Source organism: Aethalodelphis obliquidens, unplaced genomic scaffold (genome assembly GCF_003676395.1).
Source record: "Aethalodelphis obliquidens isolate GAN/ISIS:26980383/991018 unplaced genomic scaffold, ASM367639v1 scaffold8, whole genome shotgun sequence".
Classification (NCBI taxonomy): Eukaryota; Metazoa; Chordata; class Mammalia; order Artiodactyla; family Delphinidae; genus Aethalodelphis; species Aethalodelphis obliquidens.
The window spans coordinates 64,145,424-64,173,254 of NW_020837952.1; the positions used below are offsets into that span (position 1 = coordinate 64,145,424).

Sequence of the window (27,831 nt, forward strand, 5' to 3'; positions counted from 1 at the left end):
CCGTGTCCGTGGCTCCACCCTCGCCCCAGCTGCAGTCCTGACTTCCATCTCGTTTTAGGAGGTAAGCCCAGGCCCGTGGTCCTCCCAACCCCACCCTAAGGGCCACCTTGCCCTGCAGACCCCATCTCTGTCGTCAAGGAAAGAGGCGAGCCAGGTGGACAAGTGTTTACTGAGCGAGGGGCCATGCTGGCTTTGCCTGCCCCCCTAGTCGGCTGGGGGCAGCAGGCCCCATTGAGAGAGGGATAGGAGAAGGCCCGGTGGACTGTGTCCGGCTGAAGGAGGGACAGCCCAGCCAGGGCCTGGGTGTAGGGGCACATCTGCAGACGCAGCGCAGCTGACGTCCAGGGCGGGGCCTGGATGCACCGTGGTCTCGTGGAGGTGACCCCAGACACAGCTCGGGAGGTGTGGCCCGGTGGTCCTTGTGAGCCGGCAGGAGGGTCCTGGGAGGGCAGACCCAGCCGGCCAATTGCTGGGTGACCCCTGGCCTGGGACACGGAAGTGACACTGCAGGGTCAAGGGTCCCCCTGTGGTCCCTGAGCACAGATGGCACATAGTGGCCCTCAGGGAGTGTGACTGTCTGAGAATGGTTCGTCCTGGCACGTGGCCCCTGAGGCCAACGGAAGCAGCCGGCCCTCACTGGACTGGCCTCGCTGGGGGCCTGGGGAGTGGAAGGTGGGCTGAGCTCTGCGGGGGGCTGGTGCAGGGTGGTGTTCGGGCCGTGGGCTCCCTCGAGCTCTTAGCAGAGTCTTTGAAGGGTCGAGGGAGAGCTGTGTGAGGGACACTGGGGGGCCAGTGAAGGCCCAGCCTGGGCAGCAGGGGGCCACCTGGTATGTGGAGCCCGGCCATTGTGGGCATGTCCCGGCCCCCAGACCCGCCCAGCTACAGAAGGGGCGCGGCCACACTCTGCACTTCAGAGAACACTGTCCTCAGGACCAGGGGTGCAGGCCGTGCCCCCAGTTGTCCAGAGGGAGCCGGGACCACGCTGCGATGGGGCAGGTCAGGGGCTGGGCCACCCGGGGAAGGGCGCATCCCACCCAGCCGTTCTCTTGGACCCCACTCGGGGGGTTCAGAGGGGCTGAAGGTCCTTGACTGGAAGCCCCGGCATGGCCCAAGGGCCCGCGGGAGCCGCAGGCCTCTGGAGAGCTGAGGCACATAGGTGCCACGGTCTGGGGCCAGGTGAGACCCGCCCCACCGCCTGCTCTGAGGCCCAGCCTTCACAGAGGCTTGGCGTGCCCAGGCGTGAGCTGCCACTCACCACGTCCCAGCAATCTGGCCCTAGCACTTGCTTCTTCCTGGTGAGACACGTGGCCTCAGGCTGCTGTCCCCTGGGTGGCAGCTGGGGAGACAGGAATGGGGGGCTGGCTCAGGCAGCCCAGTGCCACCCTCGTCTGGGGGCACAGCCGTCCCCAGCCCAGCCCTGCCTGTGCAGTGGAAGGCAGGAGAGGGGTCCGAGACCCCAGTCGCTCAGGGTGCACTGCCCAGTGCAGCTGAGCCAGTGCCTGCGCGGCAGGCAAGGGTCCCGGCTCCGGGGAGTCCGCCCAGACCCCAAGGGCAGTATGCCCCCCAGGTGCCCACACTTGAGCTGGGCCCAGTCACTCTCACTGCTTCCTGGGACTCTGGGACTCGCCCAGCATAACGCTGGGGCTCCAGCCGTGGCCCCAGGCCAGCCACCGGGCCACCTGGCTGGCAGGTATTAGAGCCCCAGCCCAGACATGAGGCCCCTAGGGGTGACCATCGCCCCTTTGACCTGTGATCTGCTGGAGGTGACCTTTGCTGGGGAATGGGACCCAGACTCGGCTGAAAAGCTCTGCTGGGTCAGGGAGTGGGGGGCAGTTGGGGGATACAGGCGTGAGGAGCCTCCGCGGGCCCCGGGGCATTTCCCGGGGGAAGGCGGGCAGGACTGGGGCTGCCCTGGAATTGCTGTGACTCAGCTGAGTTCAGAGGCCATTCAAGACCTACCCAGCTGCCCATGTGCAGAAAGGGCTGCGAGAGCCCTGGGCGCCGGAATGCTCCCCCCGTGACCAGGGGGTCCACTCTCCACAGCTACCAGGAGAGGTTCTGTGCTTGCGGGTGGCTGTGCCTGCTGTCACTCACCCTGCGCTGGTGTCGTCCCTCCCTCCCCCCCCCCCCCCCCCCCCCCCCCCCCCCCCCCCCCCCCCCCCCCCCCCCACCCCCGGGCAGGAGCCACCCTGCTGGGCCACACCCAGGCCCTGCAGGGTTAGGCTCATCCGTGGCTGGCTGGGCGACGGGTGGGCTGGGGACATCGCGTTCTTGCACAGTTGGAACCAGAGCCCTGATTGGGGTCGGAGCAGTCAGGGAGGAGACGCAGCGCACCTGACACCGTGGGACCCGGCTGGGTGCTAGGAGGCTCTGGGGCGGACTTGACCGCCCAAGTCAGGGCGGGGCCGGGCCTGACTCCGAGGCAGGTGGCCCCTCTGTCGCCTGCCGAGCCCCAGTCTACTGTGCCGTGCACCCCGCCCCCACTCCAACATGGGAGACGGGGCTCCAGGGGCCAGTCTGGGGTCCAGCCCTTGCCTCTTGCAGCCCCCCGAGGGCCTGTCCTCCCTGCCCCCTCTGGCTGAGGCCTGGCCCCGGTGCTCACCGCACTGGAGGTCGCACAGCTGCTGGGGGACGGAGAACTGGATGTCGGTCCTTCTGCCCTGCAGGCCGGGGTCGAAGGCAGCGAGAGCGCGAGAGCGGGTCAGCACAGCCTGCAGCCGCTCCCTGAGCCCCGCCCGCATTCCCCAGAGGCACCAGCTGGAGGGACTGCGTAGCTGGAGGGGCCCCCAGGGCAGCTCTGGGGAGGCGGGGGCTCCCCTGAGGTCTGGGAGTGGAGGAGGTGGGCAGGACAGCACCACCCACCTGGATGCAGGTGCCGGGTGCGCAGGCCTGGTCCCCGGGAATGTCCACAAAGGCCACCGCAGGGTCCTCTGTGGGGTCACCCTGAGCGGGGGAGGGGTGGGTCACGGGCAGCGGGGGTGCAGACCAGGCTCCTCTGCGTCCCTGCGGAGCCGTCTTAGCACCCTCCCCACCAGGGCTGGCTTGGGGACTGCGGGGAACTGAAGGGGTCAGCACGCCCCCCCCAGGTCCCCAGGACGGTGCCCACCACACCCAGCTCACCGCAGGGATGGGGGTGGCCTGGAGCAGCCGGCGGCATGCGGGGGGCCACGTCTTCCCTCGGTGACACAGGCACACCTGGAAGCGGGCAGGGCTGGGCGAGAAGAAGGCCACCCGGAGGTGGCCCGGAGCGGGTGCCAGCTGGACGGTCATCTTCCAGGCTGCGGGGGGCAGGGGTGAGGCCCAGCACGCCACCCCACAAGTGACCGCACCCTGTCGTCTTGCCCCCACCTCCCCGACCAAGAGGCATTTACACAAGCAAAGGGCCTTCTTTGCTGCGGCTACCCTACGATGGCCCCAGCCGGCCTCCCTCCCGCCCCGCGGGGGGCTCACCTGGGAAGCGCAGCTGCTCAAAAGGGCACTTCACCGGGAAGCCCAGGCTCGTGGAGAACTGCAGGGAGGCCGAGGGACGGGGTGTGGCCGCGTGTGCAGGGACAGGGGGTGGGTGGGGGCCGGGACAGGCGGGCCTCCTTCGTGGCCCTCTGGGACTGGTTACACTGCCCCCGCCCCGCCCCCGTGGGACCAGGAGGGGATTAGAGGGGCCACTGAGTAGCTGGACCCAGGGCTGGACAAGGCACAGGGGGATATGTGGCTGCAGGCCCCTTGCCCCAATGCCCTGGGCCCCCTCCCCAAGCCCTGGTAGTGCACGAGGCGGGCTGCGGACTGGCCCACTCACCTTCAGGCAGAGCTGGGGCTGGGTGTCCACAAGAGGGTACTGCACCTGAGGGGCGCTCAGGTCAGGGCCCTGGCCATCCATCCCCGCCCCATCCCTGCCTGGGGGGCACTCACCCTGCTGTGTGCAGGCCGGCTGGACTGCTCCAGCTCCAGGCACTGGGGCCCTGGCCCTGGGCGCCAGCACAGACTCACACGGCCACTCATGGGACAGGCAGGCTCCCAACTCAGCTCCTGGCTCCCCGGGTGGTAGTGGATGGCGTCCCACAGTGTCTCCGTGTCTGCAGGGACCCTCCCCCAGGGCTGGCATCAGCTGGCGCTACCCCAGCCGCCCGTGGGCCACGGGACTGAGCACCTGCTAGAGTAACCATCGGGCTGGCCCAGGACCCAGGTGCCTTCTCGCGGGGGCTCTGGGCCTGACCCGAGTCTGTGTGTGTGTTCTGTGAGCACCCCGCACCCCTCCGGGAGCCCCTCCCGGCAGCCTGGGCCCTTCCAGGTGGCCTGGCTGCGACACGTGCATGCTACTGCACCGGCCAACACGCGCTCTCCCGCACGCTCACGTCCACGCGCAGGCTCTGCCGCCTTGGAGGGCTTGCCTGGGACACACTTGGCTGCCTGCCGTCCGAAGCAGGCTCAAGGGCTGAGGCTGGGCCTGCCCCCCCACCCCGTCTCACCCCCGCTCGAGTCAGCCGTCCCAGCTGGACAGGCCAGCCCCTACCCTGCTGGGCACCTCTGACCCGCCCATCTCCCACCCTTCTCTCCTCGCTCCCCCCTCCTTCCCCCGGCACCACGGGGCACTTGCCATCTTCGAAGGGGCAGGTCTGGATCCGCACGGCATCGGGCGTCGCGGACCAGCCCTGCGGGAGGGACTGGGGTCAGAGGGTCTGCCCATCCTTTTGTCCACTCCCGGCGGTCAAGGCCACATCCTCACTGACCTCAAGGCACAGGCACGACAACTCTTGCTTGTAGGGCAGAGAGACCCTCCGGGAGACCCCGTTCGCCGTCACCTGCAGGGGAGTGAAGGCACCGTGGGCGGGCGGCCAGCGAGGATCAGAGGCGGGGCGGGGCCGGGGCGGGGCTCACTCGCACTGGGGCGCCCGCGTCTTCGCAGGTGAACCACTTGAGGCAGAGCCGCACGTAGTAGTCGTGGTAGTCGGGGCCCCCTGACTCTGGCACCTGTACCAGAATGACCTTGCGGCTGCGGTCCACCGAGTAGGAGAGCTTCCCAGCTGTAGAAGGGAAGCAGGTGAGGTCACGCTGGGGCCAGGGGTCACCAGGCAGAGGGCTCCCTTGTGCTGACAGCCTCCAGGGGGTGACCCCTGCCAGACCCAGGTATTTTGGGAGTCGCCCACCTGAGGACCCATCATGACTTCCCGAGTGGGGAGGGCAGAAGAGCCCAGTGGGAGGCCCGTGGGTGTCTGCCACCACCTGAGAGGCTTCCCAGGAGCCATGGGGCCCAGGTCCCACCCGGGGAGGGGGCCTCACCAAAGCAGTAGGGCACGTTCCTCCCTACGTCCTCGTCTGCGCAGTCTGCGAACGACAGAGGCAGTGTTGGGCCCAGCCCGCTCTGCACCAGGGGCCGCCCCCCAGCTGGGCCTCTGCCCGTGTGGTTTCCAGAAGGCCTTCCTCTCCAGGGAAACGGAGACGCTGAATTGAGCCAAATGCACTGCTGGGAGCCGTCCAGCGCGGGGCCCTGCCCCCTGCCCTGGGTGAGTCCCGCCCTGAATCAGTCCCGGGAAGCTGGATGGCAGCTGTGCCCGCGCCGGCCCACCTTCCACATGGTACCGCTGCTCCAGCTGGACCCCGCAGAAGTGGGGGACAGTCCTCAGGGTGACGTAGAGGCTCTCGGCCACGCTCACCTCAAAGCAGTCAAAGTGCACCTGGAGCTGGGCAGGGACGGGTGGGAACTGGTGGAGCTGGGACCTCTGTCCACCCACGCCTGGCCAGGCCAGTTCCACACCGCACAGCTGGAACCCAGGGTCTGGGGCAGAGGAGGAGGGGCACCCATTCCTTGGGCCTGGGGTGGCAGAGCCCCAGGACGGTCTATGGATCAGGTGGCCAAGAGGGGAGGGCAGCCGGGAGCAGGCCAGGGGACAGGTGCAGCTGCCCGGCACCGGCTTGGGGCTGGACCCGCAAGTCCAGGTCAGACCCTGGTCTCACCTGCTGCCCCACCTGCAGCCGGCGGGAGGCCCTGGGGACCCGCACGCTCTGGCACTGTGTTTCCTGGGTGTCCAGGCTCATGGAGCAGGCCTCCAGGCCCCGCAGGCCCTCTGGGTGGAGGGAGGGGCCGGCAGGGCTGTCAGAGCCCTTCCCTCCCCTCCTCTGTGAAGGGCAGTTAGCAGGGTCTCCCTGGCCCACCCCACCCCCGGCTTGTCACGGGGATTAGAGGAGCCCTGAGCCCACCACCCCACTTCCTGGGTGTCACCACCATCATGGTCACCATGCAGCGTGAGAGAGGCCTTGACGCGCAGGAACAGGGAGCAGCCGTCGGGGGGGGCACACTTCATGGCAGTGGAGAGGGTCAGGGCCTCCAGGACGGACCCGGACATGGACGTGGGGGGCTTGCGGCAGAAGCTGTTGAAAATATTTCCTGGGGAGGGGAGAAGGAGGGTGAGTACCACGGTTCCCAGGGCCTGGGTAAGGCTCTTTGGGTGGTGGGGTGGGGGTGGGGGAGGGGGGCTCTGGGGCTGCACAGTCGCGGGGAGAGTCCTCCCTACTTGCCCCAGTGCAGTCAGGGAACCAGGCCCCGGGTGAGTGGTGGGCCACCCTGAGCCATGCTCAGAGATGACCGCTGGGCGCCAGGAGTGGGCCCCCGCCTGGCCAGCAAGGGGGCAGAGGAGCCCCCCTCGGCAAGCTGGCGGGCCCCACGGACAACAAAGATGGGCGACAGCAAAGGTGTGCTGGGGGCACGGGGGCCCTGACCTCAAGGGCACTGCCGCCTAAGGCCCTGACCGCCGGCAGGCGGCTGCACCGGCCCAGGTGGTCCTGGCCCCAACGGCCTCGGTCAGGGCACCGGAAACTGCGGCCGGACCAAGTGCTGTGCAGGGAGCTGGGCTCTCACGTTCAGGCGCGGGGGCCGAGCAGTGTTTTCAGCCGTGGCTCTGCAGATTCGCCGGCGGACGCTTCAGGTCCGGGGAGGGGCGTTGGTTCCACGGGAGCCACCACACCCCAGGGGGCCCCGCGCCCCACGGAGATGGCAGCCCAGGTTCTCTGCTGCGCTCAGGGCCGTGGCGTTCACGCCTGGTGACGTGTCAGACGGGGGAGTAACCCCGAGCGGGACAGTGCGCCCAGGAAGGGGAGGTGTGTGTGCTCAGCGGTGCCTCCAGGGGGCCCGGGCCCCAGGCAAATGCCGGGAGCATATCAGGAAGACCCGCTTCTTGGGCTGACAGTCAAGGGGAAGTAAAGGACGAAAATGCCGGGAGGAGAGGGGGCACGGGTGGGACCAGGTGGAACTGTTGAATGCACGTGATGGGGGGAAGCAGAGGCCGAGGGCGCACCAAAGGCTTCCTCGCTGCAGAGAAAGTGGAGCAGGAATGAGACATCCCCACGGACCACGGTGGCTGACCACCGAGACCCTGGAGAAGGGGGGCAGAGGCACCGCGGCTGAGACACGGACGGACCAGACACGCTGGCCCGTCGCTCAACAGAGCCCCGACTGGACCGTATCAGAAACAACTCAAAGAGGCAGCAGGAACTACGAGGTCTGAAGTGTTCCTGGGAAAGAAACCCAGCGCTGTGGATCCCACTGTGGCCAAGATGAAGTCACAGGGGTCAGATTTTCCCTCGAGCCTGAAGCAGCCTGGAAACCAGACAAGATACAGTCTCAAGACACCGGACGTGGGGAAGGACAGACGGCCATGCCCGAGGGACGGGGACAGACGGGGGAGCCCAACGAGGGCCCTGCTGTCTTGAGAGCCTTTCCAGGCTGTGGCAGAGGGAGGGGGAATTGGGGACCCCTGACACCCTCCCGAAGTGGAGAAATGGGGCAGACGGAAGTGGCCAGAGTTTGCAGGATGAGCGCAAGAGGAGGGATGATGCAGAGAGAGCAGGGGAATGCGTGTTCGGCAGAGAGCGGATGAGCACATGGACGTGAGGGGCTGCAGGAAGAGGAGAAGCCCAAGGGGTTTGCGGGGACAGCGTCCTGTCCGCACCCGGGGCCAGGACTATCCCCATTCCCAGCCAGACTGGGGACTTCGTGATTCACGGGGCCCCGGGTACACTGTATGCAAGAGTCTTGCTTCTGTAGGAGAATAACTAGCCTTAGATGGAGCACTGCTCTGGCCTCGCCTAACAAATCTTAAAGACCCCCAAAGGTTAACCTGTTTCTAAGGAACTTAACTGTATTTCAGAAATGGCTCAAGAATATTTGTATGGATAAAGGTATATATCCGACACACAACAGGTAAAAATCACCATGTCTACCATATAATAGAAAATTACAAGCCATGCAAAGAATCAGGAAAACATAACCCAGAATGAGAGGAAAAATCAAATAAAACCGACAGCGATGTTAGGATTAGTAGACAGGAACATTCAAACAGTTACTGTAACTGTATTCCACATGTTAGACATGAAAGATATTAAAAAAAAAAACCCAAATCCAACTTTTAGGGATGAAAACTACAGTGCCTGAGATGAAAAATACAACAGCTGGTTTAATAACAGATTAGCCATTGGAAAAAAAAACCCTGGAGAACTTGACATAGCAACAGAAAACATCCAAAAGTAGATGGAGAGAGATTGTGGCGATGGTGAAGGTGTGTTGATGATGATGGTGAAGGTGGTGGTGACAGTGGTGAGGAAATAATAGAACAGAGCATTGGGGAGCTGTAGGACAACTTCAAGTGACCTAATGTATGTGTGGTTAGGGTCCCAGAAGGAATGAGGGAATGAAAAAACTTGAAAAAACGATAGAAAATTTTCAAACTTGGTGAGAACTATAAACTCACAGATCCAAGAAGCCTGATGAATGATAAGAAATATGAAGAAATTACACGGCACACCAGGATCAGTTTGCTCAAAGCCAGTGGTAAAGAGAAAACTGTAAAAGCCACCAGAGGAAAAAAGACATGTGATGTGCAGAGGAACCAAGGTAAGGAAGGTGCAGAATTCTTTTTGGGAGCAACGCAAGTGAGAAGATGATGGGGACAAAGACCCTGCAGGACTGAGAAACAAACCCCGCCCGCCTAGCATCCTATCCCTGCCCACATATGCACGACTGATTCTCAGCAAACATGCCGGGAACTCAGAGGGAAAAGGGTAGTCTTTTCAGCAAATGGTGCTGGACCAACTGGGTGTCCCCAGGCAAAGAATGCGCTTCTGTCCACACCTTTCACAACATACAAAGTTCACCTAAAATGGACCGTCAACCTCAATGTAAAACCTAAAACTATAAAACTGTTAAAAGAAAACACATTTTTATTCAATAAAAATCTCTGTGACCTTAGGTAAGGCAAAAAATTCTTAGATACAACACTGAAACCGTGACCCATAAGAGAAAAAAATGAATAAATTGGATTTCATCAAACTTTAAAACTTCTGCTCTTTGAAAGACCCTGGTAAGGAGTGAAAAGATAAGTCAGAGATTGGGGGGAAATATTTGCAAATCATGCACCTGCTAAGGAACTTGTGTTCAGAATCTATAAAGAACTTTCCAAATTCAATGATAAGGAAACCAACCACTCAATATAAAATGAGTGCCTGTCTGTCCTCAATGCAGGAGGGGTAGACTGGGGGAGGGGGCCGCAGGCTTCCACCATCCTCCCCCCAGGCTGACGGAGGTTTAAAAAATAATAAAGCCAGCGAGTAGTTGGTCTGCCTTTTTTTATCAACACGCGCTGGCAGTTCTAAACAGTGTTGGTGATAAAATCTTCCCTGTTGGTGGAAGATCTAAATGATGGCCTGCCCCCAGCCTGGCCCCCAACTGCATCCTTCGCCCACTGTCATCTTGGAGCTGATGTACCTAAGGTGTGGGGTCAGATGGACGACTCAGAGGGGGACAGCACCCCAGGGCAGTGGCTGGAATTGGAAGAGAGGCCACCTGCAGGAGACAGCTGAGTCCCTGTCTGGCCACAGGGGCTAGTGGTCAAGCCCGGTGGGTTAGTCACGTAACGTGGTGGCGAGGAGGACTGTGTCCCCAAGCCTGACGCTTCCCTGCTCTGAGGGTCATCCTTAGAGCTCGGTGTGCAGCCTTCTCGAAAGAAGCGATTGTGCTTTAGAATTCTCTCTCATGCGTGTGAAAACGTCCTCCTCTGCGCAGAAAATGAGAAGTCTGCAACGTTTGACCTTTTCTGGAAAAAAACAAAGACCTTCCAGCCAAGCAAGGAAAGGATCAGAGCCAAAAAAAAGGTAGAGCCATAGAAGAGCGTGGTGACCATGGGAAATGATGAAATACATAGTTAAGTATAATGGATGCGAAGGAGAAGTCGCTTGTTGTAAATAAATGAATAAAAATAAGAACAGGCTCTTGTCCCAAATTAAGCTCACAAAACAGGAGACAGTATATAGAAGAAAGTGAGGCAGGGGACTTCCCTGGCGGTCCAGTGGTTAGTGCTCCGCGCTCCCACTGCAGGGGCTGGGGTTCAATCCCTGGGGAACTAAGATCCTGCATGCCGTGCAGCGCGGCCAAAAAAAAAAAAAAAAGTGAGGCAGAAACACTAAATTATTTGTGGTTCAAAATGGGGAAAATAATTCACTGCTACTGTGTGGAAAGAATTGTGAACCCAAAACTCATCATAAATACTTACGGAGAAGTAAATATATTTGGTCTTATTTAGAGAGGCTTCCTAAAAGAAGACCTGACAGCTGTATTTTAAAAAGGAGAAATATGAACTCAAAAGGAAGAAGTGGGTTACGAAAGCAACAGTGAACACAGGAATGGGTAGAACACGGTGGTGAATTTAAGTTCATGCTGGGAGGGCAGCAGGAGAAAGAAGGACTCCTGTCTGTTTAAAAACAAGTTGCGAGTTCCATTTCCCAGCCTACGGTAGCCCACGCTGTTTGGACCAATTCTACTGAAAACAACTTACAATGCTGGAGAAAAAAAACATACATGTAAAAAAACTTCTTAAAAACCTGTGAGAGGGCTTCCCTGGTGGCGCAGTGGTTGAGAGTCCGCCTGCCGATGCAGGGGACACGGGTTCGTGCCCCGGTCCGGGAAGATCCCACATGCCGCGGAAAGGCCGGGCCCGTGAGCCATGGCCGCTGAACCTGTGCGTCCGGAGCCTGTGCTCCGCAACGGGAGAGGCCACAGCAGTGAGAGGCCCGTGTACCTCAAAAAAAAAAAAAAACCTGTGAGAGCTGATAAAGAATCAGGATCATCAGTATAAACCCTGAGGAAGGGCAGAGGGACGCAGAGCACAGGAAGCCGCGTTCCTGGGCATCTCCCAGCCCGGACGCTGAGGGCTCCAAGCGTGCGGCCCAGACCAGGGGATCCCAGGGCTGCCCCGTCACGGCGAGGGGAATCAGGAGAACCCTGCCCCCTCCCCGAGTCCTGGGGCGTGGTGGGAGGGCAGGGGCAGTGGAGCTTCCTGGAGAGCCCACAGCCTCCGTGGGCCTGGGTGCTGGGTCCCGGCCCTGGTCTGCACCCCCAGGAAGATCCAAGAAACTTCAATCTATGACTTAGTTAGAAATGGTCCTGATAGTCACATGTCCCGCCTGGGTGCCACTCAGAAGCAAAGGGGAACCTGGTCTGGGGGAAGGCGCCTACATCCTAGGCTGTGGGGAAGGCGTCATTTCTCAGGGGCATGGAGCAGACATTTTTTTTTTTTCTGGCCACACCCCGTGGCTTGTGGGATTTTAGTTCCCCAACCAGGGATCAAACCTGGGCCCTCGGCAGTGAAAGCACGGAGCCCTAACCACTGGACCGCTGGGGAATTCCCTGGAGCAGATATATTTAGTGATAAACAAAGTTGCTGGGGAAACAAAGCACCAAGAGAAAGAACCAGCAGAGACATGCCATGGACGGGTCCATGGAGTGCTACAACAGGTCGGACACAGACTGCAGACCAACCTGCTAAAAGGATAGGCTTGAAAATATAAGGGAAAAAACTATAAAGAGGGACCTAGCACGTTTGAAAGAAACAAATAGAATTTCTGGAAGCAAAACCCACAGAAACAGAAATTAAAATATGTGCAGGGGAAAAAACTATAAAGAGGGACCTAGCACATTTGAAAGAAACAAATAGAATTTCTAGAAACAAAACCCACAGAAACAGAAATTAAAAAGCAATACATGGTTTGGAGAGCAGGTTGGACATCACTGAAGAGAGAATTAGTGGGAGAAAGATCACAGTGGATGATACAGAAATCAGCAACGAGACAAAGGATGGAAAACGCAGAAGGGAGACTGAGAAATAGGAAGAAAGACGTGAAATGTCTGAGGTGTGTCCATCGAGGTTGCAGAAGGAAAGGAGAGGATGGGGCAGAGGCAATATCTGAGATGATGGTTAAATTTTCTAAGGCTTACACAAAAGTAAAAGTGTAAGCTGACCCCACTTACGAATATAGCTGCAAAATCCTAAATAACATTTTAGCAAATTGATTTAATAATATATTAAACATGACCAGATAGGAGTTGTTTTAGGACTGCAGGTGTGGTCAACATTAGACAATCTATCACCTCATTAAAAAGATTAAAGGAGGAAAATTGTATCTTTATAGACACAGAAAATTTTCATAAAATTTAACACCTACCCATGATGAAAGAAGGTTTATCAAACTAGGAAAAGAAAGACACTTCCTCGTCTAGATGGAGGACGTCTCCTCCAAACGCCCAATAAACCTAATGCTTAATGGTACGTTTTTGGGAATCATTGCTATTTAATATCAGGACTGAGACAGTGGTTCCCCATTCAACATTGTCCTGGAGATTTGAGCCACTTCCATAAGGACAAAAACAAACGTAGGTTATAAACTGTTATTATTTGCAGAGTATGTGATTATCTATATACAAAAACTTAAGAGACTCAGTGGGAAATCTACTAGAAATAACAAAGAAAGTGTAACAAATGTGTGGATACAAGATTAATATACAAAACTAGCATTGCTTTACACCAACAAACACCAACTAGAAAATGTAATAAAATAAGGAACCCATTCATGGATCCTTCAACCTCTGAAGGGCATAAATAAATACTTTGAGGAAGACCTAACTTCCTCAAAGATGGAAAGGCATACCATGTTCATGGTTAGAAGACTCACCTCGGATAAGATGTCATTTCTGACTCAAATTGGTCAATAAATTCAGTGCAATTCCAAGCAAAACATGTGATATTGTGATTTATATTAAGAAATATATATTTGGTCTTGGTCCCCATTTCTGGTACACAACTCCTAAAGCTCTTGGAGTTTCCTAAATGATGAGTGATAAAGGTATCTTTTGTTATCTATAACAAACCTGTTTCAACCACACCTAGTTTGTTAATGAGGTGATTTTTAGAAGCACCTAAGAATGGGGGCTGGTTGCCAGGGGAACTAACAATGGGATTAGAGGGTTGGAACTTTCAGTCCCACCCCCCAGACCTCTGGGGAGGGGAGAGGGGCTGGAGGCTGAGTTCAATCACTAATGGCCAATGATTTAATCAACCATGCCTCTGTAATGAAACCTGCATAAACCCCCAAAAGGACAGGTTCGGAGCGCTTCTGGGTTGATGAACACAGAGAAATGACAAGTCAGAGCGCAGGGACACTCCTCATCCTTCCCCATGCCTCGCCCTGGGTGTCTCCTCCATCTGGCTTTTCCTGACTTATATCCTTTGATAATAAACCGGTGATTTAGTAGGTAAAATGTTTCTCTGGGTTCTGCGAGCCACTCAAGCAAATTCATTGAACCTGAGGAGCAGGTGGCGGGAGTCTCCAATTTATAGCCGGTCACTCAGAAGTATTGGTGACACCTGGAGTTTTGACTGGCACCGGAAGTGGGGGTGTCTTGTGGGACTGAGCCCTTCACCTGTGGGAACTGAGGCTCTCTCCAGGTAGACAGTGTCAGAGTTGAGTTAATTGCTTGGTGGTGTTGAAAAATACACACACCGGAAAATGCCTGCTGAAATTTTCAGGAAACTGACAATCAAAAATTCTGATTGAAGATTTGAAGGGCTCAGGGTTGAGTCTCTGGTGGGAATAGACCTGGTGTTGAATGCCTTCGTGTCCTGTCTGGACCTTGGCCATGTTTAATGCCAGCTGTCACGGACGCTCAATTCACTGGGAGACGCAAAATGGTGATACGATAATTCTGTTGTTTTGCTTCCATTTATTGGCTGGAGTAATTGTTCCAAGGGAGCATTTGTAGAAGAAAGGCACGATCAAGGCTTGATTCCTTCCCTTTATTTACCCAATCTTCAAGGTGAGTTTGTTCCCTATCATCCACAGAGACGAACAATTCTTTTTTTTTTTTTTTTTTTAAACAGTACCGCTAAGAATGCATGGGTTTAAGTATGGGCTGCAACTCATCGCAGTGCTTATTCTTTTTTGAAGCTCAAACAATACCTCTTGGCAGGTGGGAGCTCCTTCTGGCCTCCATGTACTGCAGACCTGTCACCACCGCCTTTGAGAGCTTCCTCCATCTGGAATGACAAGATGTCCCAGGCTCTTCTTGTACATTTTCTGCCCCAGACTGGAAATCAGTTTATTTTGGTGAAAAATGGTATTTCAAGGCCACAGCACTAGGGAGGCTCATGACTATGAGTTGGTCGTTGTTTCTAGGATTTTTCTGTGGACAGAGCTGCAACGTATTTAAAGCAATACCTCGTGAGGTCATACTGAGGTTACCAATTCAGAGTAAAGGTTTTACAGCACCTTTTCTACATGACATCTGCATCTCCTTTCTTCCATGCTTGATTCTCAAGAACACAGGGGAGGATAGAATGAAAATATGTCCTAAGTGTCGTTTGCTGTACTGCACACACCGTACACGAGTCTGGGTCACAGCACAAACCACCGGGGTGACTGGAAACAGCAGAAACGTGCCTTTGCATAGACTTTTCTCAGTCTCTCCCCATTTTTACACCATCAGCGTACAGCTGTGAACACCGCACTGTCTCCTTTTCCTCCTTTCCACAGGTAGTCTCAGTTTTGCGACTAGCCCTGTAGTAATTCTCACCCATTTCTGATCTGACCCTCCTGCAGTCTGGCTGCCCGAGGCTTGTTCTCCCGGAGAGTCCCCAGGAGGGGCCGTGGGACAATAGTCCGTGAGTCCCCGCCTGTTGTACCTTGATACATGAAGGTCAGTTTTCTTTTATGGAAACATATTTGACGTATAACGTCGTGTAAATCGAAGGAGTACGGCATATTGATTTGATGCATTTATATGTTGTAATAATAATTGTCATCGTAGCAAAGGCACCCCATCAAGTGACATAATTATCGTTTCTTCTTTTGTGGAATAATTAAAATCTAGCCTCTTAGCAAGTGTGGTGATTATAATGCAGTATTGTGTCTATACGCACCATAGCTGCATTATAGTTCTGCTGTCCATTTTCTTCCAGCGTTAAAATGTCGCTCTTTGAAAAGCCTGATATACTTTTCTTTCCATTATAAATTGTACAGCTCTTTTTGCCGAGAGGCCCAAAGATGTTTCTCTTTCCCTTTAAAATCCAGCCATTTTACTAGAATAACTTTTGATGTGGTGTCCAGGACTGGTATTCTCGGGCTCGTGGTTTGCCTTTTCAAAATCTACTGTCAAGAAAGAAATGTTTGTTCTCCGTGAACTGTAGTTTTTAGTGTTTGTTCTGCTGTTTGGTTTTCTTTAGGGTCTCATATCACCTGCTTCCGGACATCCTTTGACTATCTGTAACATTTACCATTAATCACACATCATTTTATCTCTTTTTACATTTCTTTTTGATTTTTTTCCTTTCAAATTTTACTCGTATTCTTTTTTTAAGTTGAAGTATAGTTGATTTACAATGTTGTGTTAATTTCTGCTGAATAGCAAAGTGATTCAGTTATACGTATAGATACATTCTTTTTTTAAAGTATTCTTTTCCATTATGATTTATCACAGAATGTTGAATCGTTCCCTGTGCTATACAGTAGGACATTGCTTTTTGATTTTTAAAAAAATCTCCTTTTCACCTGCTATTTCTCTCAAGGCATTTAATATTGGGTCTGTTCACTACTTCCAATGCAGTCTTCATTTATACAATGATTTTTTCCTTTATTTCTAGTCACCTCGTTTCCGAACGTTTCTAATTTTTGTTCACGTCGTTCTTTAACGTATCATTGTCTTGAATATTCTAAGCCATTTTGAAATGAACTGTTACACTTGTGGGTTTCAGGATGCTCTTCTGGCGCACCTCCTTTGCCTGTCGGCACATCATTCCATTCCTTCTTTTCTTTTTAATTATCATAACTTGTCGGGAACTTGCCCTTGACAGTCTTCCGTTGCCCACATTTACGTGAATTCAGTTTCCCAGAGCTCTTAGCAGACTTGGTCTGCTTTCCTGACTGCGCAGAGCTCCCTCTGCTGTCACTTTTGGGTAGTGTTTAAAAATAGGGTGGATCGCTGTTGAGTTTCTTAGCTCTTTCCCCCCTTGCCTTCGTACCTGAAGCTGCTCTTTTCTTGCCTCTGTTGTCCTTGATGCCACTCTGAACTTCTCTGTGAGGGCCGTCTCCCAAGGGGTCCCTGCACCCACCTGCCGCAGTGGTGGGCAGCCCCTCAGGGGTGTGTGTGCTCCCCAGCGATTCTCACCGTCTATGGGGTTCAGACACCCCTCCACTCCCTGCTGCACAGACCCCGCTGATGCTCCCGCCTGGGGCTCTGGGGCTCGCCTCTGGGGTCTGGGAGCGTGGACCCCACTTCTGTTTTACATCCTTGCTCTTGGGTCTGAGGATTCAGGGAAGCTACAACCACACCATCATCTCCCGGGACAATTTAGGAAAGATTTAGGAAATCTCCCGGGACAATTTAGGAAAGAAAGGAACCAGAGGGGCTTGCCCCACCAGAAATCAGTATCTAGCTGAGCTCCATATGGACTCAGACAGTGTGACCCCGCTCAGGGATAGGGGCGGGTCAGGGAACCATGCACACAGCGTGGAAATCTGACGGGGTGGGGGGCGTCCAGTATGTGGTGCGGCCACAGCCGGATTTCCAGGTAGCAAAAGATCACAGGTGGGTTCCTACCTCACACCATACACGGAGATACATTCTAGATGAATCAAAGACCTAAATTTGAGAAAGAAAACTTTAATACAGAAATATAGGAAATACAGGGAGAAAATCTCTCTGACCTCAGGATTGGGAAGACTTTCTTAAAAGACCCCCCCATATCCACAAAATCCATGAAGGGGGAGGCTTGTAGACATGGCTGCATCAAAACTGAAACCTGTGACTCACACCATGAGGTTGAGACTGAGAAAGTGGAAGGACTCTCTGTGACGCGGGGTGACCGCCCCCACACGGTGGCCCAGGGCGGGTCAGGCACAGGGGGAGACCACATGGGTCTCAGCGTCATCAGAGACACACAGACTGAGACGGGAGTGGGGGTGGGGAAGCTGTGGCCTCACGAAACCCCTCCCCCATAACGACCAGAACCACAGGTGCCACAGAGCCAGAGAACGGCCCCCGCAGCAGGCAAAGCACACGGACACAGGCCAGAGCATCACCCAGATGCCGTGATGTCTCCCTGCCTGGCGACCCCGCTCCCCAGAAGCCCTGCTAGTGGGGTGACTCAGCCTCGGAATTCTCGACGAGCCCCCTCTCCCCCGAGTCTGGAGAGAAGGAGGCCGGCTGGGTGTCCTGTATTGTCACCGCTCCGACTGGCGTGCGGGGGAAGGAGTGGGAGGGACGAGACTGCGGTGGCCCCAGGGCCCCCCAGAAGCCGAGGGCCCCTCCCCACACCTCTCCCTGGCCCCCAGGACCCGCCTGCCCAGTTCCCCGTCTCCCCAGCCAGGCCCGGGGCCGTCCTGACACCTAGCCCTCGCACACAGCTCCTGGGGGAAACACCATGGACCTGCGATCAGAAGAGAGGAGAAGCCAGCCTGAGTAACCAGGGGTCTGTAGGGAGCTGCTGAAGTGTGGCCAGGATGGAAAGCATGTCAGACGGAGTGTAGGAAAAATTAAAATAAGGATGGAGGAGAGGAAAGACATGGAAGAAAGAGGGGAAAAGGAACACAGAACGTGGGAGGGAAGGAAACGTCACGGAGGAATAGAGGGGACTCTTCCTCAGGCACCTCCACTGTGACAAGGACACGGCTTCAGTGACACAAGGGATCCGACGGGATCACACGGCAGGAGGCTCAGCGGAGCCGTGCCCGCCGAGGACCAGTCAAGGAGCCAGACGACCCAATTTCAGGACAAATAAGTACAGTGAGGACGCAGGAATCAGGAGATGTTGCTGGAAATTAAACTGCCGGCTTGGAACGGTTGAGATCATCATGGCAAAAGCCGTTGAGAAAGAGAAAAATGAATGGAAGCAGGTGATGGAAGGCGGAGGTGACTGAGGTCAGATCAGATGGGAGAACGGGCATCACGGAGCCCGGCTTGGACGAGGGATGGCCTGGGGCGGAGGAGAACCCCGCAGGCCCCTCGGCAGAAATGCCAGGGTGGCCTCGGGCTTCTCACCCTCTGGGGAGAGTCCAGGGACAGAACTGCCGCCGAGTTGATGCTATTCAACACCCCACAACCGCTGACCGCTGGTCGGACAAACCGGTGACGGGATGTTGCCTGGGGTGGGGGCGTGTCCCCGGCTCGGGGCCCAGCAGCCCTGTCATAATCTCACTCCTTAACCTTGCAGGGGTCCTCGAGGAAACAACACCTCTTGAGGTGAAAAAACACTTCAAGTTTAACCATTTCTTTAGTTTTTCCTATTACAGTCAAGTCAAATTAAATAAAACACTTAGTTTACATGGCATAAGGTAATTTCACCTCTATAAAATATTTGTTATGTTTATCCCACAAACAGTATATTTGCCTACAAAAGTGTCTAGAATAATGTTTTCCTAATGTAAACAATATTTATGTCTATATGGGGGCTTTGGAGCTAGCTTATTTGCACTTTCTGCCGTACATATTTTGCATCTCTTATGCCCCTTTTAATGAAATATAGTGTCTGCAAAGACAATAAAGCTATTTTTAAAATGGAATATCGTTTTACAATGGGAAAAAATGAAAAAGTGTGATATGAGAAATTTATTGCAAAGCAATGAATTCCGTGAAAACAGGAACGCACGATTCCCACGTCCAGCAAGCCCACGACTGGGCTTGACGGGGCGCTTGCCCTCCTGCACCAGGCAGTGGGCAGGGAAGGGGGGCGGCGCTCTGCTAGGGGAGGGGCGGTGGCAGTGGCGGCAGCTCTTCCTGCACAGGAGGGAGACCCCGGCCGCCTGGCAGACCTGGCTCCCGGGAGGGCAGGGTGACGAGGAGCAGAAGGGCAGCGAGTCCCCCTCGGCCTGAGCTGTACTCACGGTTTACGTGGCTCTTGCAGGCGAAGCCCTGTGGACGGAACAGTGAGAGGGGTGGGAGGTCAGCTTGGCTGCCTCTTGTCCCCCGCCCACCCCGGGCCCCGCTCCGGTGTGACCTGGACCCCGTGCACCTTCAGAGCCCCCACCCCCTGACCGCACCGACTTCCCGTGCTGGCATCCGCGGCTCCCCCGGCCCCCTTGTGCCCGTGCTGGGCGGGTGCTGGGCTTCGGGAAGAAAAGAAAATGGGCGACGATCCCGGCCTCGGAGGAGCTGCCTTCGGAGCCGGGGCAGCCGCACGACGTCAGAAAGTGACATTTAACGTCAGCTGTTGAAAAGTGTGGGGGACGATAACCGAGCGGTCAGGAGGGTGAGAGCTGTGACTCTGCCGGGGGTGGCCTCGCTGGGTCTGGCCTGGGGACCGCCGGGGAAGGGCAGGGATTAGCCCATGCACACTGCCTCTCCCGCTGGACTGATGGTTTCCCGAGGGGTCGGGACCAGGGACCAGGGACCAGGCTCAGACAGGGTGGGTGGGGGAAGGCGCCAGGGCCGTGCCCGTGGACCCCACTTTGGTGGGTGGGCTGAGGGGCTCCACGGTAAGCTTGGGAGGATGGGGTCGGCAGAGTTCTGGGAGCCCGGGGACGGGCACCTGAAGCGGCGGAATACAAACCAGTAGGGTCGCTGCCCTGGGCCCGGGCTCAGCCGCAGTGGGGGCCCTCTGGGGGCACCCAGGGAGCAACGACAGCTGGGGGCCCGAGGTAGAGACCCTGCCGGCACAAGTGGGGAGGTGGAGGAGCGAAGGGGGTCTGCTCCTGTCCCTGGGGTTTGCAGGGTGGTCCAGCTCCAGCTCCACCCCCCTTTCTAAACAGCCTTTTCATTTTGGAATAATTTTAGATTTACAGAAAAGTTGCAAAGGTGGCGCTGAGGTTTACCCAGTGACGCCCGAGGTTAACGTCTCGGGTAAGTGGGTGTCACTCTTGGGCGAGCCCCAGACTCCGGGATTCGCCCGTTTCCACCCAGGTGCCTTTCCGCTCCAGCCTTTTAACTGTCACCCCGCGTCCACCCTGTCTTCTGACCACGACATCTCCCAGAGACGCCGACTCGCCCCCTTAGGCCTCCAGACGCACAACCCCCACGGAGGCGACCTGCGGCCCTGCCCACGGCTCTCACGGGTGAGGGGCCTGACTCCGGGGCCGGCCCAGGGTGGCAGGAGGGCTCTGCTGGACTAAGGGGCTGCACCCACCTGGGTGCCGCGCCCAGAAGGTGACTGGGCAGCAGCTGGGCCTGGGCCGCAGCCCTGAGTGGACAAAGGGGCAGTGGCTTGGGTCCTCGCCCACCCTCCCTCCCTGACACGGCCCCAGATGCCTGGAGCCACCCCCTGGCATCCTCTGTCCTGTGGCCCGAGCCCAGCCCCCTCCCAAGCTGGTAGGAGCTAGAGGGCAGCTGCATCCTGGCCCAGGGTCACTGCCCGCCCACTGGGGACCTCCTGCTGCCCCTGTGCCTGAGGACCACGCAGCTGTGGCCCCTGGGTTTCCAGTGGAGCGGGGGTGGGCGCGGTCTAGTAGTTGGCCCTTCGGTGCCCGCAACCCCTCTCCTGCCTTGGGGACCAGCGGGGGCAAAGGTCGAGGTCAGAGAGCACCTGTGGATTCCGGCGCCCAGGGACCCTGGCATCTTGGGAGCTGGGGGTGGGGACCCGGCAGAAGCTGGCCCGGGGCCCTGGGGCCCTTTGTAGGGTGGGGCCGGGAGGGAGAAGTGGTCGCCCCACCTCCCCCTCCCCGCCTCTGGGGTTTTCCGTTGGGCTTCCCGGGGCTTCCCAGGGCGGCGGGCGTGGGGGGGGTCTGTGGGGAGGGACCCGAGGGTGGGGTCTGGGCCCTGACCCTGCAGCTCCACTGGGTGTGGAGGGCGGGGCCCTGCATGCTGCAGGAGGGGCCCCTTCGGTCTGCCCCACTCCGCCCTGAGGCACCCTGCGGTCATCTGCTCCTGTCCGCCCCACCCTGTGCCATGACTGAAGACGTGCCAAGGCCCAGAACAGCCCTCCTAGGGGCACGATGGGCTGCAGCGGTCTACATGCTGGTGCGGGGGGCACCAGCCGTGCCAGCGGTCCTCTGCTTCGCCCCACAGAGGCAGCCCCGCCCGCCGCCCTGGGCCTCTGGAGCCCCTCCCGTTCAGACCCCTCCTCCGGAGCTGTGACTCCCCCTCTCCGACCCCCTCCCTTGGCTGCCAGCAGCCCCCGGGCCTCGCGGGCTCTCCGCGTCCCCTGCTCCTCCGCCCTCCTCCTGTAATCCCACGGCCCCAGCCGGGTGCCACAGTGGCTGGAGCTCCACGGCCAAGTGCAAAGTGGGGCCCAGGCCTGGCCGTCCCCATGGGGGGCAGCGGCGGGGCGGGGGGACCCTCCCTTCTTGCTTCCCTCCCCTGGCCTGGCCCTCCTCCTTCTGCCGGGGTCCCTCCCCTCCTCGCGGCCCGCCCCACATCCGGGCCCATCCCACCACGGGGCCGGCCCATCCCACACCCAGCTGCACCAACGCCAGTTCTCACGTCTGACGGGCTTCTCAAATCCCATATTTCAAAAACGAGTTTCCTCCCTGAACCCTTGCCCGCCAGACCCCGTCACAGGAAACATCTCCTCCATCGGCCCAGGGGCTACGGTTACACTTTAAGGTCCATCTTGGATTTCTCCTTCCCTCAAGGTCAAGGGTCCCCTGCCCTGCCAGCTCTACCTCCAAAGTACACCCCAAAGTGTCCCCGTCCCATTCTCCATCTCCGTGGGGACGGCCCAGGCCACCACCCCTCCCACCTGGGCTCAGCTGTTTCCTCTGCACCCACCTGCTCCCACCAGGAGCCAGATGCACCTCCACCGCCACCATGGGTCCCTGCACCTCGGATCTGAGCCCAGCCTGACCCCCGGCCACCCAAGCCCACTCTGTCTATCCGTGAGCTCCCTGGAACCTCTGCTGGACACTCTCGCAGGCCTCGTGGAGCTGCCTTTCCTCCTGACTGGGAGCCGGGTGTCCCTGTGTCCCCCGGGGGGCCCGGCCACTGCCCCTGAGAGGCCCATGAGCCCTCACGCCAGGCTAGTCTGTGCTCAGCAGTCACCACCGCCTAATCTTGCTTCAGGTGCGTTTCCGCAGGTCCCTGCTGTGCCCACACTTGGAGGAGCGCACACAGCAGGCGCTCCCCAGCCCGTCCCAGCGGGCCGGCCGCCAGTCTCGCACCGGGGGACCCCCCGGGACGCGGGCACACTCTGCGGGCAGGTGCTGCCGGATGGGACGCCTCCCAGGGACAGTGAGAGTTCCGGGACACCACCACTTCTGAGCCGCATCCCGGCCCTGCGGCTCCTTCCCGCCCAGGATGAGCTTGGTACCCGCGGCATTTCCTTAGCGGGGCATCCACAGAAGCGCGGACGCCGCCCTGGGTGACTAATCGGGGTCTGTGAACGCAGGAGGGGCTCTCGGGCTGCCCCCCACCACGTGGCTCCTCGGAGAGGGACAGGTCACAGATGCGTCAGCGCCCCTGCCCCTCAGGCTCCCGGCAGACGTTTCCCAGATTGGCGCTGCGGGGTCAGGCCACCACCTCGTGGGGATCCCAGGCCCCCAGGCCCCCGCCACTGACTGCCCCGGGCCGGCTTCCCTGGCCTGTGCTGGGGTGGGAACGGCTAGTGCCCACAGAGGGGAACCAGGGCAAGAGGAGAGCCTGGGGGGCAGGGCTCACCTGGGAACAGGAGAGGCTGCATTCCGCGACCCTGGGGACGGCCAGGCTCCGGTAAGCGCTCCAGGCCAGGGAGAGGAAGGCGAGGGCTCGCCCAGCCAGCATCTGGACGCGAAGTGACGGCCGGGCAAGGCTAGCAGGATGCCCGTGCCTGCGCCTCGCCCTCTGGCCGCAGCTCAGCCCCGAGACAAGCAGGAGAGAGTCCGGAGTGAGTTCGCTCCCTGGGGCGGGTGCTGCCCCTCCCGGTGGGCCGGGCACAGCCCACAGCCCGCAGCTTCCTCCTGCAGGCTCACACTGGCCAGACACCCTGCTGTTTCCAGGCTGTCACAGAAGACATCCTGGAACTTTGAGGCTCTGGGGTCTCAGGTAACCGCGTTCCCCTGCGGCTGGCTGCGCGCCTGTGCGATCAGGGAGCCGCCTGCCTCCCCCACGGCTCCCGGGTGTCCCCCTGTCTCTCAGGCCCCCGTCCTGTGGTTGGGGGATGGAAGGTGGTCAGGGGCCGTGGTCGTCGAGCTCAGCGGGGCTGGCAGAGGGGTGGGAGCCATCCCAGGCGCCTGTCTCCCAGGGCCGCTGGCGCCAGCCCCAACTCCCGCAAGCCTGGGGACACCCCAAGTGCCCCCGTCACCCATCTGTATGTGAGAGGCTGCCCCCCCCCTTTGCTGAGCCCTTGCCTAGACATCCCTCACCCCAGAGGGCAGCGCCCCGTGGCCTGTAACTCTGGGGCCTGGCTTCTGCTGGCGGCAGAGCTCTGCTCCTTCCCGTTCGGATCTTCCTAGACAGGGGAGACGTCTCCAGGCAGTGGCTCCCAGCACCCTGTCCGGCCCCAGAAGCCAAGGTGTGGCTCTGGGGCCCTTTGGTATCCTCCCTGTGTCCAGCCCTCCTCCTGCACCCTCTGGGCAGGTGTAAGCGCCTCCGGCCTGGGAGGGCACTGTCCCATGAAGGGGGCATGGAAAAAGGTGTATGGCTGGAGAGCTGGGGACACCCCGCCCCCGTTGTGCTGGCCCTGGGGGCTGGGGCTCTGCTTGAAACCACAACAGGGCACCCCAGGTGTGGAGAGGAGCTGACCCGGAGCTGACCCCAGGCCGGCACCCTGGGCAGGCGGGCCCCTGGGGCGGTCCTGGCTGCCGGCCCGTCTCTTGCACCCTGTCTGACCCGAGTGCTCCGTGAAGTGGGCTCAGGCCCGAGGCAGGAACGAACTTGGGAAACACCTGATGGAGCTTCGGCACCAGAGGATCGGCCCCACAGGCAGACGGCACGCAAGACCACGGGCCCCACACCCCACACCCGCCCAGGCACCAGAGCCCACGGCCCAGCCTCCCTCCCTCCGGGCCTGCACCTCACCGCTGCTCCCACCAGGCCCGGAGCACGTGTGAGCACCGCGGGGCTCTGGGCACCACCCCTCACTCTGCCCTGTCAGTGAGGCAGAGCTGATGGGGATAGCGCATGCCCGGCCGTGTTCACCTGTGGGGCTGGCCTGGGGTGCGGTCAGCCACAGGCTGGCGTGTTTCGGGGTGGCCAGGAAGTCCAGGCGCTAGTCCTCCCGCCGCCCCTGCTCTGGCCCCCCCCGAGTTGAGCTGCAGGAGGTCCCTGGGCCCCTAGGTCAGCCGGGCGGCGTAAGTCGGGAGAGGACGTGCTGCCGGAGCTCAGGCTGCGCGGCCCGGCGCTGCCCTCCACCACAGCCTGCTTTATCATCACCCATAGGACAGCTGGGGACGCCGCACTCAGTGACTCTCCCCAGAGCGGCACAGAGGCCCCATGTGGCCCAGTAGGCACCGCAGTGGCCCTCTCTACAGGGCCGCCCCAGGACAGGCCCACCCACCAGGTGACACCCTGGTGTGCTGAACACGCCATCCCGGTGCCAAGGAGATGCAGGTGATCGGAAGTGGACGGCAAATCCAACCACATGACTTCATGGGGAAGAAACATGGTGGGGACAGGCCCCTGACCCCTGGGTCTCCTGTCTTGCCTCTGAGGGCTGGGGGCTGCAGATCCCCCCAGTGTCCACAAAGAAGCGGCCCTCGAGACCCCTCGCAGGCCCCCTGTCCCCTGTAGGCTCGGGTGGTTGGGACACCCCAGCCTGAGCCCAGAGAGGCTGCAGGGGCTCCCCCACCTCTGGTCTCCACAGCCTGCACGGCCCACTGAGAGCCAGAGGCCCGAAAGTCCACCTGCGGTACAATCTGAGGGGATCTGACCCAGTGCAGGGACCCCCTTCACCCCCTCGCTCAGCCCAGGTTGAAAGGAGGCTCTTGGGTGCAAAGAACCTGGACCAGCACAGCCAGACTTTTGTTGAATCAATGAGTGAACAAGGGGCCGCTGGGGAGCCGGCCGGGGCCCTCCAGCAAGGAGGGAGGGGCTCCAGAGGAGGGGTGTCTTGCGGGGGAGCCCACACACCAGGAGGCTCTCATTCTCACATGCCCAGGGCATGCCTCTCACATGCGGGGTGAGGAGAGACGTGTGGGTCTGGGGACACGGGTGTGTGGGTATGGCACGTGGGATGCAGGGCGAGGGGCCCGGGATGTGGGTGGGCATGGGGTGCAGGCACTGGGAGAGGGTGGGGACTGAGGCTCCACAGAAATACCATGGTGAAGACTGCACAACTTTGCTAAAATAGCTCTGTGTACAAGGTCCCTCATCTATGCCAAGGTTTCCAGAGAAGCACGCCACGCACTGGAGGCCGCGGGGCCTGGTCCTTGGTGTCACGGGGTGCACAGGCCGCCGCCCGGCCCGTTGCCGAGGGGCACGACGGAGGCGCCCTGCAGGACGGCGGCGCAGAACGAGCAGCAGCGTTTGCAGGGACCGGCGGGCGGCAGCGAGCCACAGCACACTAGGCACGGCGCTGGGAGGGCCCTTGGCAGCCCTGGGGGAGAGGGAGAGACAGAAGGGCCCTGAGACGGTGCCCACCCGCCCGGAAACCACGTCCATGGCCCCAGACCGCGCCCACCTGCCCCAGACCACGCCCACCTGTGCAGACAGAGCCCACCTGCCCCAGACCACGCCCACTGAGGCCACCCACCAGCCCACAGACTGCATCCATCAGTGCATGAAATCATGTCCACCACCCCAGACCAGGCCCACTGGTACCAAAAACCATGCCTGCTGCCCCAAGACCTCGTTCTGGCCACGTTCACTGGTCCCTGAGATGGTGCTCCCTCCAGCACGCCCACCTCGGGCTCGCCCACCCTGCGGCGGCCCTCCCCGCTGCAAGGCGTGCACCTGGCTGGCAGTTCCGTCCCAGCTGGCTCCCAAGCCCACCTGCTCCCACACAGAAGCCACCTGGCTTTCCCCAGCTCTCAGAAAAGCCCAGACCTCCACTCAAAGCCGAGCGTTGAGGTCCCCTTGGCCCTGCTTATCTTTCTCCACCCCCAAGGGGGCGCAATCCCAGTCAGGGGGAATGAGCACGCCCCGGGCAGTGGGCCTGGGCCCCGGGCAGTGCCCAGCCAGCAATGGCTCAGCCCAGGAATGCCACGGGCAGAGCCACCCGCTGCCAGTGCTCTGGGCTGAGTCACTCCTGCCCGGGGTCCGGGAGGGTCTGGGTGGGGTGGGCAGGAGTGGGGGCCACCCGGCGCCTATGCAAAGCAGCCCACAGCTTCCTGGACCCTTGAGCGGAGGCTGAGCCAGAGCCCAGGAGTGGGGCCTTCCCTGGGTCCTGGGGCCAGCCTGACCCGCAGGACATGCCAGGGCCTGCGTGGCATATGAGGGTGTGGGAGACCGGAGGCCTGGGCACAGGGTGGGGAGGGGTGAGCAGGGGTGAGCAGGCTCTGTCGCCAAGGGGGCAGCTCTGCCGGCAGTGCTTTGCCCACTAATGCACCCCAGGCCTAAATGGGCCTAGCGTACGGCTGGACGGGGACAGAGCCCTGGGCCCGCTCCAAGCTGAGGAAGGGCCAGGCCCCTGCGGCAGAGGGGCAGCATGAGGCAGGCAGGAGGGGCTGAGCCATCCGTTTAGGGGCTGGCGTGAGGGGCTGAGAAGCAGGAGAGCCATGCATCGTGGGGGTGAAGGAGGAGGGGGTGAGGCCTAAGGGGCACCGGGGACGGGGGACATCACCGAAGCGGACGGGGTGTCCACGCAGGAGTTGGTGCTCTGGGATCCAGACCAGCCCTTCTGGGGAAAAGCACAGAACACGAAAAACGTCTCAGAAGCAACAAAAGCTGGCAAAAGCAAGGGGTGATCAGGTCGCGGCTGAGGGGAAGCCCTTCCTCCAGAGGCTCTGCGGACCAGCACCCCTCGAGGCTCGAGTTGCCAAGGCTAGGGGTGCAGGGGCAGAAGACCACCCCCAAGAGGGGTGAGAGACACCCCACCCCTCAAAGAAGCAGCAAGCCCGAAAGGTTACAGCCCGGGTGCACGGGTGAGCCCAGAACACACCTTCCCTGCCCCAGGGAGCGCCAGGCGTGTTCCTGGCGCTGAGCTATGTGGGTGGAAATCCCAGAGAAGTTGGAGTCCCGAGCTAGTCCCCAACAGGTCTGAGTGGCGGCTTCTTACCCCTGGGCTGCAGGCACGGCGGGGAGGGCACAAAGCATCAAGCTATGAATTCAGAGCGACGCGGGCAGCGTTCCTCGGTAGGTGGGACATGAGGGGCCCGGGGCAAACACCACCCTCCGAGGGGCTCCCCTGCATTCTGGAAGGAGTGCAAAGAATCCCCACAACTAACGTTTGAAAGAAACTGATCCGTCTCTAATAAAATGTGAGAGTGCCGGCTGCAACCGCAGCACAGACATGACCAAAGACTTCACCTGTTAGAATTATCAGACACAGAATATAAGCTAACTGTGTGATGTCATACAATTTAGAGGTTTTAGGCAAAGGAAAGGAACTACAAAGAATAACCAACTTTATTGAAAAGTAGAGTTTCTAAAACATGAAACGATAATAGCTAAAGTTAAAGCTTCAATGGATGGATTCGTAGGGCTCCAGACACTGTTAGGGACAGAATGAACCGGAAGGC

The 27,831-nt window shown here is 59.1% G+C and overlaps 1 protein-coding gene across 1 annotated transcript; it reads right to left on the reverse strand.

Moving 5' to 3' along the window:
* Window positions 1-159: 159 nt before the first annotated feature.
* IL17REL (interleukin 17 receptor E like) lies at window positions 160-23,067 on the reverse strand. The gene is made up of 17 exons (XM_027108057.1): window positions 22,895-23,067; window positions 19,192-19,219; window positions 6,230-6,379; window positions 5,950-6,059; window positions 5,561-5,675; window positions 5,275-5,319; window positions 4,873-5,018; window positions 4,725-4,796; window positions 4,592-4,646; window positions 3,907-4,070; window positions 3,794-3,838; window positions 3,451-3,508; window positions 3,121-3,278; window positions 2,863-2,943; window positions 2,603-2,660; window positions 1,256-1,336; window positions 160-485 (listed from the first exon to the last, which is right to left on the reverse strand). Exons 1-16 carry the CDS (start codon window positions 22,994-22,996, stop codon window positions 1,311-1,313), a joined length of 1,413 nt encoding a protein of 470 aa, XP_026963858.1. The 5' UTR covers window positions 22,997-23,067; the 3' UTR covers window positions 160-485; window positions 1,256-1,310.
* Between the last annotated feature and the right edge of the window lie 4,764 nt (window positions 23,068-27,831).

What these genes read in the sequence shown, in the direction of transcription:
- IL17REL (XM_027108057.1), bottom strand. Translation starts at nt 22,996, where the DNA reads ATGCTGGCTGGGCGAGCCCTCGCCTTCCTCTCCCTGGCCTGGAGCGCT. An exon ending in TGTCGTGCCTGTGCCTTGAG is followed by an intron (nt 4,647 to 4,724) that starts GTCAGTGAGGAT and finishes TCCCTCCCGCAG; the next exon opens with GGCTGGTCCGCGACGCCCGA. An exon ending in GACCTGCCCCTTCGAAGATG is followed by an intron (nt 4,071 to 4,591) that starts GCAAGTGCCCCG and finishes GGGTCCCTGCAG; the next exon opens with ACACGGAGACACTGTGGGAC.